Raw genomic sequence first — 13,295 nt, 5'->3', positions numbered from 1 at the left:
AGAAATGCCACCCCACACCATAACTGACCCTCCGCCAAACCGGTCATGCTGGAGGATGTTGCAGGCAGCAGAACGTTCTCCACGGCATCTCCAGACTCGGTCACGTCTGTCACATGTGCTCAGTGTGAACCTGCTTTCATCTGTGAAGAGCACAGGGTGCCAGTGGCGAATTTGCCAATCTTGGTGTTCTCTGGCAAATGCCAAACGTCCTGCACGGTGTTGGGCTGTAAGCACAACCCCCACCTGTGGACGTCGGGCCCTCATACCACCCTCATGGAGTCTGTTTCTGACCGTTTGAGCAGACACATGCACATTTTTGGCCTGCTGGAGGTCATTTTGCAGGGCTCTGGCAGTGCTCCTCCTGCTCCTCCTTGCACAAAGGCAGAGGTAGCGGTTGTGCTGCTGGGTTGTTGCCCTCCTACGGCCTCCTCCACGTCTCATGATGTACTGGCCTGTCTCCTGGTCGCGCCTCCATGATCTGGACACTACGCTGACAGACACAGCAAACCTTCTTGCCACAGCTCGCATTGATGTTCCATCCTGGATGAGCTGCACTACCTGAGCCACTTGTGTGGGTTGTACTCAGTCTCATGCTACCACTAGAGTGAAAGCACCGCCAGCATTCAAAAGTGACCAAAACATCAGCCAGGAAGCATAGGAACTGAGAAGTGGTCTGTGGTCACCACCTGCAGAACCACTCCTTTATTGGGGGTGTCTTGCTAATTGCCTATAATTTCCACCTGTTGTCTATTCCATTTGCACAACAGCATGTGAAATTTATTGTCAATCAGTGTTGCTTCCTAAGTGGACAGTTTGATTTCACAGAAGTGTGATTGACTTGGAGTTACATTGTGTTGTTTAAGTGTTCCCTTTATTTTTTTGAGCAGTGTATATGGAGTAAAAAGTACAGTACATTTAGGAATGTAGTGAAGTAAATGGTAAAGTTGTCAAAAATAGAAATAGTAGATAAAACATGAGCTGGCGCACACCCAGAAAATAGTTTGTGTGGAGGTGCTGAATAACGGCGAATAAACTAAACTATCAAAAGAAAGTCGCACACTGCATGTATAATCTCCAAAAATGTAATGGCTATTCACCAATATTTTGGCATCACTGTGCCTTCCTCAGGGTGTAATATAAATAGTAAAGTATAGATACCCACAAAACAACTTAAGTAGTACTTTCAAGTATTTTTACTTAAGTACTTTACACCACTGCCAATGTATCGTCCATGTAAAAAACCTGTCTGATTAGGGTGAATAATATCCGACAATACCTTTTAAATTCTATGTGCTATGCATTTTGCTAGAATTTTTGCATGACAACACTGAAGTGTAAGCAGCCTCCAATTTTTGAAACCGACTGGATTATTATATTTACCACTTGGTTCCTGTTTCAGGAATAATGAAATCAGACCTTCTCGTTGAGTATCTGATAACCTATCATTTTTATAGGAATGTTTAAAACATTTTAATAATGGTCCTCTGAGTACACCAACAAAGGTTTGGTATACCTCAACTGGTATGTCATCCAGCCCTGGAGTTTTCCCGGACTTAAAGGCTTTAATAGCATCAAGAAGTTCCTCCTCTGTAATGTGGCCTTCACATGAGTCTACAGCTGTTAATTTTACATTAATAGAAAAAAAATCAATAGAATTAACTTTGGTTAGTGGAGATGGAGGAGACTGAAATGAAAACATATGCTTAAAGTACTTTGCTTCCTCTTTCAAAATATTATTTCATGAACCATGGGTGACTCCGTCATTAGTTTCAGTAAATCATTTTTGGAAGCATTTCTATGTTGAAGATTAAAAAATAGTATGGGGCATTTTTCTCCATATTCCATCCAGTTTGCTTTATTTTTTAAAATATATTACATTTGATCTTTCTTGAATTAGACCATTTCCTTTTGTTTTTCCCCTAACTTATTCTGTCTCTATGGTACAGTTGTAGTATTTATTTTGTTAATATGTACTCTTTGACCTAAATTGCCTTTGTTTTAGAGATGAGCATAGAATTGCATGGCCTCTAAAGGCACATTTAAAAGTGGTTCTAAATATACTTAAGTATCACAAGTAAATGTAATTGCTAAAATATACTTAAGTAATCAAATTAAACGTATAAATCATTTCAAACTCCTTATATTAAGCAGATCGGATGGCACGATTGTTTTCTAAATTACAGATTACAGATTACAGCCAGGAGCACACTCCAATTACAGATAGTCAGGGGCACACTCCAACACTAAGACATCATCGACAAACAAAGCATTTGAGTTTAGTGAGTCCACTAGATCAGATGCAGTAGGGATAACCGGGGATTTTCTCGGGATAAGTGTGTGAATTGTCCTGTTAAGCATTTAAAATGTAACACTGACTTGTCGGTGTCAGGGAAAATGTATGGAGTAAAGAGTACATTATTTTCTTTAGGAATGCAGTGAACTAAAAGTAAAAGATGTCAAAAATATAAATTAGTAAAGTACAGATACCCCAAAAAAATCTACTTAAGTAGTACTTTAAAGTATTTTTACTTAAGTAATTTACACCACTGTCCCTGATTAGTGGGGAATAATGAAAACACGCAGTGGAACTCGCTTCGAGGTCTAGAGTTGTGTTTGAGGGAATCACCCAAAGGTGTCGTCTGTTGAAGAGGGTCAAAGCCATATTTGTATTTTAACGTGTTGTATATGAAAGAGTTAAAATAATGCTGCTGTTGCTGCCGTTCCATTTCTGATTACAGTTCAGGATATGACGCCTGAGTTGACAGCTTCAAACGTTCATAGGCGGGTGTGTTGTCAGGTTTCGGTGTGGTTTTAGCTCTTTTTGTCAGACGAAAAGAAATGTAATTAACGTTATTTTTTTTGTTGTTGCCATTTTTAAACGCTTGACTCGATTTGTTTCAGTCCTTGGGTGCGGTTCTCACTTTTTGTGTCGTATTTTTGTTTTTTTACATCAATGCAACAGGTGGGTGTAGCTAGCAAACTAGCATGCTAAAGAAGTTTGAGCGTTAGTTTGTAGTTGCTAATTTGACATGAAATGTGTTTTTATGTGCCAGTAACGTTATGTAACAAATACTTCTGCTAGTTTTATTGCTGGTATTTTCTAAATTGTGATATTCGTTCCTTCATCTGAAACGTGTTAGTTAACAAACTAGGCAAGTTATGCTAAGCTAACAATCCGATATCATTCAACTCCCTGTCACAGCTGGCATCTTCATGTCCATCTTGTGCCATTTAATGTTTTGTTTTACATGATCTCTGTTGTCATGCCTTCTGGGGAGAACTGCATTATAACATCACAAAAAAACACAACTTTAATCTAATAAAATGTTCATCTCTCTAGAATGAGTCTGCATGAGATCAATGAAAACGTGAAACTTGCTCGAGAGTACGCTTTGCTTGGGAACTACAGTTCTGCTATTGTTTGTTATCGGGGAGTACTTGAACAAATCAAGAAGTACCTTTTCACAGTACGGGACAGTAGCTTCCAACAGAAATGGCAACAGGTAAAATCTATGACATTAGTCATTGTTAAACCTAATTTTGTTTGATTGGAACAGAGTGTTGGTCAGCAAATGTGCCTTTCTAATGTTGCTATTGACATCTCTTTACAGGTATGGCAAGAGATAAACGAAGAAAACAATCAGGTTCAAGAAATAATGACAACTCTAGAAAGTTTTCAACTGGAGACCACCCCATCCAAACCACCAAGTAATCAAGATGACATTAATGACATATGGCCTGTACAAGTAGAGCGCAGGTACAGCATGGACTCCGTTCACACAGATGTATATTCTAGTGTATATATTTAGAGACCCAGTCATTCATTTACTTGGAAAATATATTCAAGTTGTTTTCATGTCTTTGCATTAGTATCTGGATGGGGTTTGCACTTTGGTTAGTAAGAGGGGAGAATAAGCTGTTTGTCTGAAGAAAATAACTTAATGATCCAGTCATATGAGTGAGATTAGTGCTCAGAGTGCCTGGTAGTGGCCTGCTCTTTCAGCACTCACAAAGGTACCCACTTGATGTCCAAATGTCATCTTTTAAGATACTTTTAGGTTCAGCTAGTTTGTATTATTTGGAGTGCTTAGGCTGATTGATGTACTATTCCCTTCTTTCCTTAAAGAGCCTCTCCTCTTCCGGTTAGGAGGCCCCCGGTTCCCTACAAAGACAGTAAACCACACAACAACCGCCTGAGTGTGGCCGGTGTGCGGGCTCAGCATCGCCAGTCACCACGTGGGGCCAATGGGGACCGAGCCAAACCTTTGAAGGGCAAGGAAAAAAAAGAGCCCCCAGCCAAACCAAAAGACGACAAGGTAAATAACAATGTACCATCAAGGGCTCAAATAGGGACTGAAAGATTCTTTGTTACACCCTTACATAATACACACATAATCCTCCTTGTGGTAGGAGTGGTCTATATTTTCATTGTAAACGAACAAAAATATAAAGGTTCAACTTTATAAATGATCACTGTCCCAGGGAAAATGTCTAATGCTTTGCCTGGCATTACCCAACCTTAACTTGAAAGCTATTTGCACTGTTGACCAAACATTGTTCACTCTGTTTACCTAAAATCATCATCACCACCTTGTCAGTCTGGTTCCTGGAATAGAGCGAGCCTCTACTACACAGTGAGCCCCCTCAGGGCTGACAATCTTCCTGTATGTTTGCCTTGCAGAACAAAGCTGAAGTCTCAGAGAAAGAGGTGAAGCGGTTTGACGGACAAGGATATGACAAAGACCTTATTGAGGCCCTGGAGAGAGACATCATTTCACAGAACCCCAATGTCAAATGGTATGTTTGACTGGCTATCAATGAACCTCCCTGAACAGCTATCATTAACCTCCAGGATTATCCTAAAAATATAACGTATGTTTCTCGTTGTAAGAGTTGTCAAACAGGAAATATTTTTCCCCCCAATGCCTATAGGGATGATATTGCAGACTTGGAAGAAGCAAAAAAGCTTTTGAAAGAAGCGGTTGTGCTACCTATGTGGATGCCAGAGTTTTTCAAAGGAATACGAAGACCATGGAAGGTATACATCGAAGCCTGAGGCCCACTTGATTTATATATTATTTGGATTGGTTGATATGATGCCTTGCTAATATGTGGTGTATCCATGTTCAATATTTTCTTAGGGTGTGCTGATGGTGGGTCCTCCAGGCACAGGAAAGACTCTTCTGGCCAAAGCCGTTGCCACAGAGTGCAGAACCACATTCTTTAACGTCTCGTCTTCTACTCTCACTTCCAAGTACAGAGGAGAGTCTGAAAAACTAGTCCGCATTCTATTTGAAATGGTAAGGTTCTGCCTCATCAGCTCCTCTGCCCGTGCAGTACATTTTTCTTCCTGAAAGAGAGAACCGGCGGCATCATATTACGAAAATGTGAAAAGGCTGTTTTTCAGGTGTGGCTCTTCAGTGTTTAATTTTCTCCTCTGAACAGGCCAGGTTCTATGCCCCCACCACCATATTCATTGATGAGATTGACTCCATATGCAGCCGCAGAGGAACGTCAGAGGAACATGAGGCTAGCCGGCGGGTGAAGGCAGAGCTGCTGGTCCAGATGGATGGTACAGTAACAGCAGCCACTCTGCTTAATTGGGAGGCCAAATTAATTAAATCAAATCAAAGTTTGTCACATGCGCCGAATACAACAGGTGTAGACCTTACAGTGAAATGCTTACTTACAGGCTCTAACCAATAGTGCAAAAAAGTTATTAGGTGAACAATAGGTAGTTAAAGAAATAAAACAGTAAAAAGACATGCTATATACAGTAGCGAGGCTATAAAAGTAGCGAGGCTACATACAGACACTGGTTAGTCAGGCTGATTGAGGTAGTATGTACATGTAGATATGGTTAAAGTGACTGCATATATGATGAACAGAGTAGCAGTAGTGTAAAAGAGGGGTTGGTGGATGGGACATAATGCAGATAGCCCAGTTAGCCAATGTGCAGGAGCACTGGTTGGTCGGCCCAATTGCGGTAGTATGTACATGAATGTATAGATGGTTAAAGTGACTATGCATATATGATGAACAGAGTAGCAGCAGCAGAAAAAGAGTGGTTGGGGGGGCACACAATGCAGAGTCCAGGTAGTCATTTAATTACCTGTTCAAGAGTCTTATGAGTCTTGCTATGCGGTAGTTGAAAGAAAAGTGTATGGCTGGGGTCTTTGACCATTTTTAGGGCCTTCCTCTGACACTGCATGGTGTAGAGGTCCTGGATGGCAGGCAGCTTAGCCCCAGTGATGTACAGGGCCGTGGACGCACTACCCTCTGTAGTGCCTTGCGGTCAGATGCCGAGCAATTGCCGTACCAGGCAGTGATGCAACCAGTCAGGATGCGCTCGATGTTGCAGCTGTAGAACCTTTTGAGGATCTCAGGACCCATGACAAATCTTTTCAGTCTCCTGAGGGGGAATAGGTTTTGTCGTGCACTCTTCACGACTGTCTTGGTGTGTTTGGAGGGGACTGAGCACTCACTCCTGGGGCGCTCCAGTATTGAGGATCAGCGTGGCGGATGTGTTGCTACCTACCCTCACCACCTGGGGGTGATCCAGTTGCAGAGGTAGGTATTTAGTCCCAGGATCCTTAGCGTAGTGATAAGCTTTGAGGGCACTGGTTTTGAACGCTGAGCTGTACTCAATGAATAGCATTCTCACATAAGTGTTCCTTTTGTCCAGGTAGGAAAGGGCAGTGTGGAGTGCAATAGAGATTGCATCATCTGTGGATCTGATTGGGCGGTATGTAAATTGGAGTGGGTCTAGGGTTTCTGGGATAATGGTGTTGATGTGAGCCATTACCAGCCTTTCAAAGCACTTCATGGCTATGGACGTGAGTGCTACGGGTCTGTAGTCATTTAGGCAGGTTGCCTTTGTGTTCTTCGGCACAGGGACTATGGTGGTCTGCTTGAAGCATGTTGGTATTACAGACTCAATCAGGGACATGTTGAAAATGTCAGTGAAGATACCTGCCAGTTGGTCAGCACATGCCTGGAGCATGCGTCCTGGTAATCCGTCTGGCTCCGCAGCCTTATGCATGTTGACCTGTTTAAAGGTCATACTCAAGTCGGCTACGGAGAGCGTGATCACACAGTCGTCCGGAACAGCTGGCGCTCTCATGCTTGCCTCGAAACGAGCATAGAAGTTATTTAGCTCGTCTGGTACGCTCGTGTCACTGGGCAGTTCATGGCTGTGCTTCCCTTTGTAGTTTGTAATAGTTTGCAAGCCCTACCACATAAGACGAGCGTCGGAGCCGGTGTAGTACGATTCAATGTTGGCCCTGTATTGATACTTTGCCTGTTTGATGGTTCGTCGCAGGGCATAGCAGGATTTTTTTGTAAGCTTCCTGTTTAGAGTCCCGCACTTTGAAAGCAGCAGCTCTACCCTTCAGCTCAGTGCGAATGTTGCCTGTAACCTATGGCTTCTGGTTGCGGTATGTACGTACAGTCACGGTGGGTACGACGTCCTCGATGCACTTATTGATAAAGCCAGTGACTAATGTGGTGTACTGCTCAATGCCATCGGAAGAATCTCGGAACATGTTCCAGTCTGTGATAGGAAAACAGTCCTGTAGTTTAGCATCTGCTTCATCTGACCACTTTTTATAGACCGAGTCACTGGTGCATGCACGACTGGTACATGCACTATTCATGTCTCTACAACAATGTTTATTGCCCAATAGATTGTACCCTAAATACATAGAAGTGATAATATCGATTTGATTGTTTAAGGGATTTTATGCTGTTTAGGTGTGGGAGGAGCATCAGATAATGAGGATCCCTCTAAGATGGTGATGGTGCTGGCAGCCACTAACTTTCCCTGGGACATCGATGAGGCTCTGAGGAGACGTCTGGAGAAGAGAATCTACATCCCTCTGCCTTCAGGTCAACAATCATTGGAACACAGTTTTCCTGAAATATATATATTTATGTTCACAATGGTGTGACTATGGCTTGTTTTCTCTGCAGCCAAGGGCAGAGTGGAGCTGCTGAGGATCAACTTAAAGGAGCTGGAGCTGGCCAATGATGTGGATATGGCAAAGATAGCAGAGCAGAGTGAGGGCTACTCAGGAGCAGACATCACCAATGTGTGCAGGTAAGGCCTTTTCAGGTTTAGTTTTTTTTTTTTTTAAGCGAACAAAAAACAGTCATAAATAAACGCTTGCGTATTTGTTCAAATACAATAATTCAGCTGAGACTATCACTGATTTGAAAACGAGATTCCTCTTCAATTAGGAAATAATGGTGAAATGAACCACTCTTCACCATATGAGAGTAAAGTCAGGTGTGTTCCACTGCCTTTAGTAAACACTGTGTCCATTACATCTGTAGGGACGCCTCTCTGATGGCCATGCGGCGAAGGATCGAGGGGCTGACGCCAGAGGAGATCCGTAACATTTCCAGAGCCGAGATGCACATGCCCACCACCATGGAGGACTTTGAGTCTTCTCTGAAGAAAGTGTCCAAGTCTGTATCAGCGTCCGATCTAGAGAAGTATGAGAAGTGGATTGAAGAGTTTGGCTCCTGCTGAGAGTTAATCAGGAAGCCTGCAGGGAATTTGGTGGGATGCTCAGTTGATATTCTGGGAACAATATAACTGTAATGGTTTCCCTTTCTTTGTAAATTATTTATCTTAGGCTAGGTGATGCGAAATGCCTAAAAGTAGGGTAACCATGCACCTAAGTAAGCTGTTCTATAAAGGCCCAGGAGTGCTGGAACAAAGACTGTTGAAAACCAAATGATTCTCTGATTTGTGTTTTATTATAGCTCAATTTACACTAGTAGATTAGCTGTTAAGTTAGTTCATTCATTTGCACTACCAGGTCTCATGACAGCAAATTCTATGGTCCTTTCTATTTCAATTTAACTCCTTTGCTACCAAAGTATCCAGTGTCTTTGGGTTTTATCAGATGTGCTACTGCTATCAGTTAATCAAAGATACACTACCAGGAAACATTTTTTATGACCTTGATTTAATTTCTAAATATGTATTTAGGGAACCAACTGGTTCTACCCACATTTTGTGGATGTGAATTTATATACCAATCATAGAACACTAACCATGTCTTAATAAAGCTATAAAAGTCAAATATTACTTGCATTGACAAGGCTTCCATGTGCTTTATTTGCATGTAACCTGGCTGTATTGTGTAGCGTGAATGTCACGAACATTACAGAAACACATTTATTGAGCAGCATTTGGGAATTCAATGTAGTTTGATTAGAATGAAAATACATTATGCACACAAGTCATGCTCCCATGCTTCATTCAGTACAACACAAGACTGAAATGGAATTGAGGCACCATAGAAGCAACAAAGGTAAAATAACTTACGTTCTTCACCCATTCACTGAAGTTCAAATTGGCATGCAGTTTTCTATGAAGCGGTTTCTGTGACCACCAACTGCATTCACTACTACGGCCTCTCCTGCAAGTTCTGCTGAAGCAGAAAGTCGATGTGCCAAGGCCCCATTCAATGCCATGCATACGTCAACCAGGAGCCTAGCCTTGAATCACATTGATACAATTATATTTTGGTCATGCCTTTGAGGCAAACCAGCCAATATGCTACTGGGAGAAGAGTAGGTCTGACTAACTATATTGAGACAAGATGCGCTTTATGAAAAAAGGTCAAGTCACCATTTTCATTAATTGCAAAGAACATCCGTTAACCATATTCAGTTCAAATGCATACAAACAGGCATTAAAGCAGCAGGGGCTTATTCTGTGAGTGCAATGTTTCCAGAGTGAACATAATTGGAATGTAAAGACTGGAAATGAATCTCTTCTCCAGTTCATGTCCATGCTATAGTTTCTAGGTCTCGGCTCTCTGTCACAGAAGATACAAAGTGAATATGCCACTGTAGGAACTGTCTTCTCGAACAATTGAAATGGTTAAATTTCATATTTGATAATTATTCTGCACTCCACTTATGGGTGCAAGACTAGGCCTTCCTGTCCATTTTATGAACTTTACTGCAGCCAAGAGTCAATCTTAGTCAAAATGCAATAGCAACATTCAATATTTTTTTTCAGTTTTTGATCCTTTTACAATGAATGTATAGGTGAGGCCTTGACATATGTACTGGCTCAAAAAAAACAGTAAGCTGTTTGTCTTGCATGCAGACAAACCAAATCCTCAGTTCAATCCTCCAGTCAGAATGATAAAATGAACTGAGCAATAACTAAATAAACCAATAAGAAATCGATATTAACGTGTGGTATATTTACATTTGTCATTTAGCAGACACTTATCCAGAGCGACTTACATGAGCAATTAGGGTTACGTGCCTTGCCCAAGGGAACATTGGCATATTCAGTCAGCTCGGGGATTCAAACCAGCGACCTTTCAGGTTACTGGCCCAACACTTCACCGCTAGGCTACCTGTATATCCAAACTTCTTAACAAAGTAATATTGTAACTTGAGGTAACACAATCATAATATTAAAAGTAACAGTGTGCAGTAGGTAGCTAGGTCCATAAGTATGATCTGCTTGCAGTATTAACAGACTCATGTTTTGAGTAGAGGGTATAAAGCAAATGTGTATGCAATGCATGTTTAAGTGCTACAAAAAGATTATGGTTTCTCTAACCACATAATGCCTTGTCAACAGCTGCAATCAGACTCACTCCACTTCAGTCTTCAGTTTTAATTTAAGGCTTTTTCCTCTGCCTCTATTTCAATGTTCTCTAGCAGGGTGTGTTTCTCATCTTCAGGCATCAGAGTCACAGGATTTAAATGGAAAATTCCCCTAGAGGAAAAAAGTACATTAATTTTCCTAGTAAAAATCACTTAAAAAGGGGACAATCAGCAGTGCTACTTACAATTTTAAACTTCAATCATTAATATATGTACCCATTGATTCTTGAAAAAGATGTTCTTAGTTCAGCTGTCGTGCCCTATCAGAACCCAAAGTATAATCCAATGTTTGGTTCAAACTAATTTTGATAGCATTAGCATGGATGTTCAGTCCTTGCATCCATACCTTTGTCTATGAATTTGAGTGTGGTTATTTCTCCAGCCATCCCTCAGCTTTTTACCAAAACAGGGGTGGGGAAAACACTTGTTTCTACTGCTGATTGCCACATTAAGAAAAGATGCGACTGATGTGCCTCAAATGGTCTTGGCAGTAAGGTGTGGTCAATGACAAATCCTGCATACTGACCTGGCAATGTTTAATTTAATTCTACAACAATCATGTAAGCAGGCACAACAGGACCTATGTGAAAACATACTTGTGTTCACATGTTGGGAAGAGCATGTCCAGGATCTTGACAATGACCGCTGACCCAACCACACCAATCACCACCACCCACATGATCAAGAAGAACAGGGGCAAGGACTCAGACCAGAAGCGTCGCAGGCGGTCCCTCACCTCCTCCACCCATCGACACATGGCCTGCAAACAGATTCAAACTTCAAAGCACATTCCGAGCACATTCTAGAAAATGTATTTTGTGGATTTGATTTGGATCTGATGTCCAATTTACTTACACTGTAAGAGGAGATGGATTCTTTGAGCGGTGCCTCTGTCCGCATTTCATCCGACAGCCCTCCCAAGTCATCATCCTCATCATTCTTATCATACAGCAAGTCTGGGTCCATGCGGAGGGGAGTCTCTGGGAGCTTGCCTGGGGCAGCAATCTCCTCCTGGGTGGTGTCAGCATGCTTCAGAGGGTAATGAATGGTGGTATGGGACATCACTTGGTCTTCAGCTGAGCAGAAGGAAGTGGAACATTACCGTTCACAAACTAATTTAGGAACACTACTTTAGTAATGAAATTGAGATAACTTGTCCTTTTCATGTAAAAGTACGAGAACGAAAATAGTTATTCTTGCATACTTCTTTTAGGATTTGTTGGATCTGTGATGACCACATCATTTTCCCTTGGGATCCTGAAGATCTCACTGTGTCCAATGGGGTAGGTGTTGGTATACTGAGCAAGCTTCTGGAAATTGGGGCTCATCAGTATCTTCACTTCGCACATTTCTGGCTGCTGGACCTAAGTGATAGAAAAGGACACAAAAGCCATAAGATCACAGATTTACCATCATTGTACCACCCACCATGGTGAAAATATGATCCTTTAGCTGTGACAAATATCCTAACACAATTATTTTATTGTCCTTTTCTCCATCAAGTAACTTGACCTTTTTCCCCTCCATCTCAATGACCTCGCTGAACACCTGGAGAGCCACCACCTCTTCTGAATCACTCCACAGGCGATTCTGGCTCACCATCACCCGGGTGACAGTTGACACATAGTCACCAGATTCAAATTCACTGGTTCCATTGATGGTATCCACTGTAAACAGAGTAGAAAGCTGTATTAATCAGGTACATAATGCAGTTCTGTACGCAGCAGAAGCATTTTCACTACTCACACAGCAAGGCCTGGCAGTTCAACCTAGTCACCCCTGACAACTCCACAGGGATGTCATTGATGAGCACCTGTTCTTCATCCACTGAAATATTCAGGTTGATCTGAAAAGGTAAAATGTATTGATTTAATTATGTTATTATCCAATACGCTTATTAATAGACAACTTCAGAGTATTATAGCTTACCTGCAAGTTGTTGGACTCCTGCACCTGTGTGTCATCCAATGTCCCTGCTGTCACATTGATCAGAATGCTTTCCTGTGTGAGAATCATGAATGGGAAAGAGGAACATGATATACACATTAGCTAGCTAAATAACATTATTCACCAAAACATCAGGACCAGTGAGTGACACTTCAGGGCATTCTTCCTGGCTTGTATTGTTCTCATGCTACCTGGATAAAAACATAAACATTAGCTAGTTAGCTAGCTGCAGTGAGTCAGATAGCAACAAAGGTAACGTTAGCATCATTAGCCAGCTAGTTACCTACCAATATTAGTTGACTCGCTGCATTCAGCACAGTAGGTAAACATAGTTAAGACTAACGTTACCTTGCTGATTTGACTAGCTAACAGTTGACGTTATCTAGACTAGTTTATTTTTCTAAAACATTTTTTGTATAGCTATCTAGTCTAGTACCGTGGTAAATTTGTCTCCTACCGTGTTCAACTGTCGAGGTGCAGACTCAGCTAAAATAAACGACATAAACAGAAAAAATAGAGAATAACTTGATGTTCGTTTCATCGCCATCTTCTAGCGGTCGTTGAAAAATATTTTGCAGGAAACTTATTTTCAATCTGATCAAAGGAAACAACAACACGGTCGTCACCAGTTACCACGGCCACAAAGTCATAAACTCCGCCTATTTCTATGATTTATATTCTTAAAATGTGATTTTAAACCTAAT

General features: G+C 41.5%; 2 protein-coding genes across 3 annotated transcripts; one reads left to right on the top strand and one right to left on the bottom strand.

Moving 5' to 3' along the window:
- The first annotated feature begins 2,598 nt into the window (after window positions 1–2,598).
- Window positions 2,599–9,103, top strand: LOC118386821 (katanin p60 ATPase-containing subunit A1). Of its 2 annotated transcripts, none has more exons than XM_035774693.2 (11): window positions 2,599–2,962; window positions 3,341–3,503; window positions 3,612–3,757; window positions 4,148–4,316; window positions 4,682–4,797; window positions 4,933–5,038; window positions 5,142–5,300; window positions 5,446–5,572; window positions 7,753–7,887; window positions 7,972–8,098; window positions 8,335–9,103. In XM_035774693.2, exons 2-11 carry the CDS (start codon window positions 3,342–3,344, stop codon window positions 8,531–8,533), a joined length of 1,446 nt encoding a protein of 481 aa, XP_035630586.1. In that variant the 5' UTR covers window positions 2,599–2,962; window position 3,341; the 3' UTR covers window positions 8,534–9,103. The 2 variants fall into 2 exon arrangements, with proteins under 2 accessions (XP_035630586.1, XP_035630585.1); XM_035774692.2 differs by having other exon boundaries at window positions 2,603–2,962; window positions 4,127–4,316.
- Window positions 9,104–13,245, bottom strand: ginm1 (glycoprotein integral membrane 1). Its single transcript, XM_035774697.2, has 8 exons — window positions 13,049–13,245; window positions 12,574–12,645; window positions 12,391–12,490; window positions 12,157–12,311; window positions 11,849–12,008; window positions 11,500–11,720; window positions 11,241–11,404; window positions 9,104–10,756 (listed from the first exon to the last, which is right to left on the bottom strand). Exons 1-8 carry the CDS (start codon window positions 13,136–13,138, stop codon window positions 10,654–10,656), a joined length of 1,065 nt encoding a protein of 354 aa, XP_035630590.1. The 5' UTR covers window positions 13,139–13,245; the 3' UTR covers window positions 9,104–10,653.
- Window positions 13,246–13,295: the final 50 nt, after the last annotated feature.

The sequence above is a fragment of the Oncorhynchus keta genome, chromosome 8 (assembly GCF_023373465.1).
Source record: "Oncorhynchus keta strain PuntledgeMale-10-30-2019 chromosome 8, Oket_V2, whole genome shotgun sequence".
Taxonomy (NCBI): Eukaryota; Metazoa; Chordata; class Actinopteri; order Salmoniformes; family Salmonidae; genus Oncorhynchus; species Oncorhynchus keta.
Note: the sequence above shows the minus strand (reverse complement) of the source record. Positions and strands in the feature narration are given on the sequence as shown.

Coding starts and splice junctions, on each gene's coding strand:
- LOC118386821 (XM_035774692.2), top strand. CDS start 3,342: ATGAGTCTGCATGAGATCAATGAAAACGTGAAACTTGCTCGAGAGTAC. Junction 4,798..4,932: donor CAGAACCCCAATGTCAAATG/GTATGTTTGACT, acceptor CAATGCCTATAG/GGATGATATTGCAGACTTGG. Junction 5,039..5,141: donor GAATACGAAGACCATGGAAG/GTATACATCGAA, acceptor ATATTTTCTTAG/GGTGTGCTGATGGTGGGTCC.
- ginm1 (XM_035774697.2), bottom strand. CDS start 13,138: ATGGCGATGAAACGAACATCAAGTTATTCTCTATTTTTTCTGTTTATG. Junction 12,491..12,573: donor AGGAGTCCAACAACTTGCAG/GTAAGCTATAAT, acceptor TTACCTTTTCAG/ATCAACCTGAATATTTCAGT. Junction 10,757..11,240: donor TTCCCAACATGTGAACACAA/GTATGTTTTCAC, acceptor TTTTTCCTCTAG/GGGAATTTTCCATTTAAATC.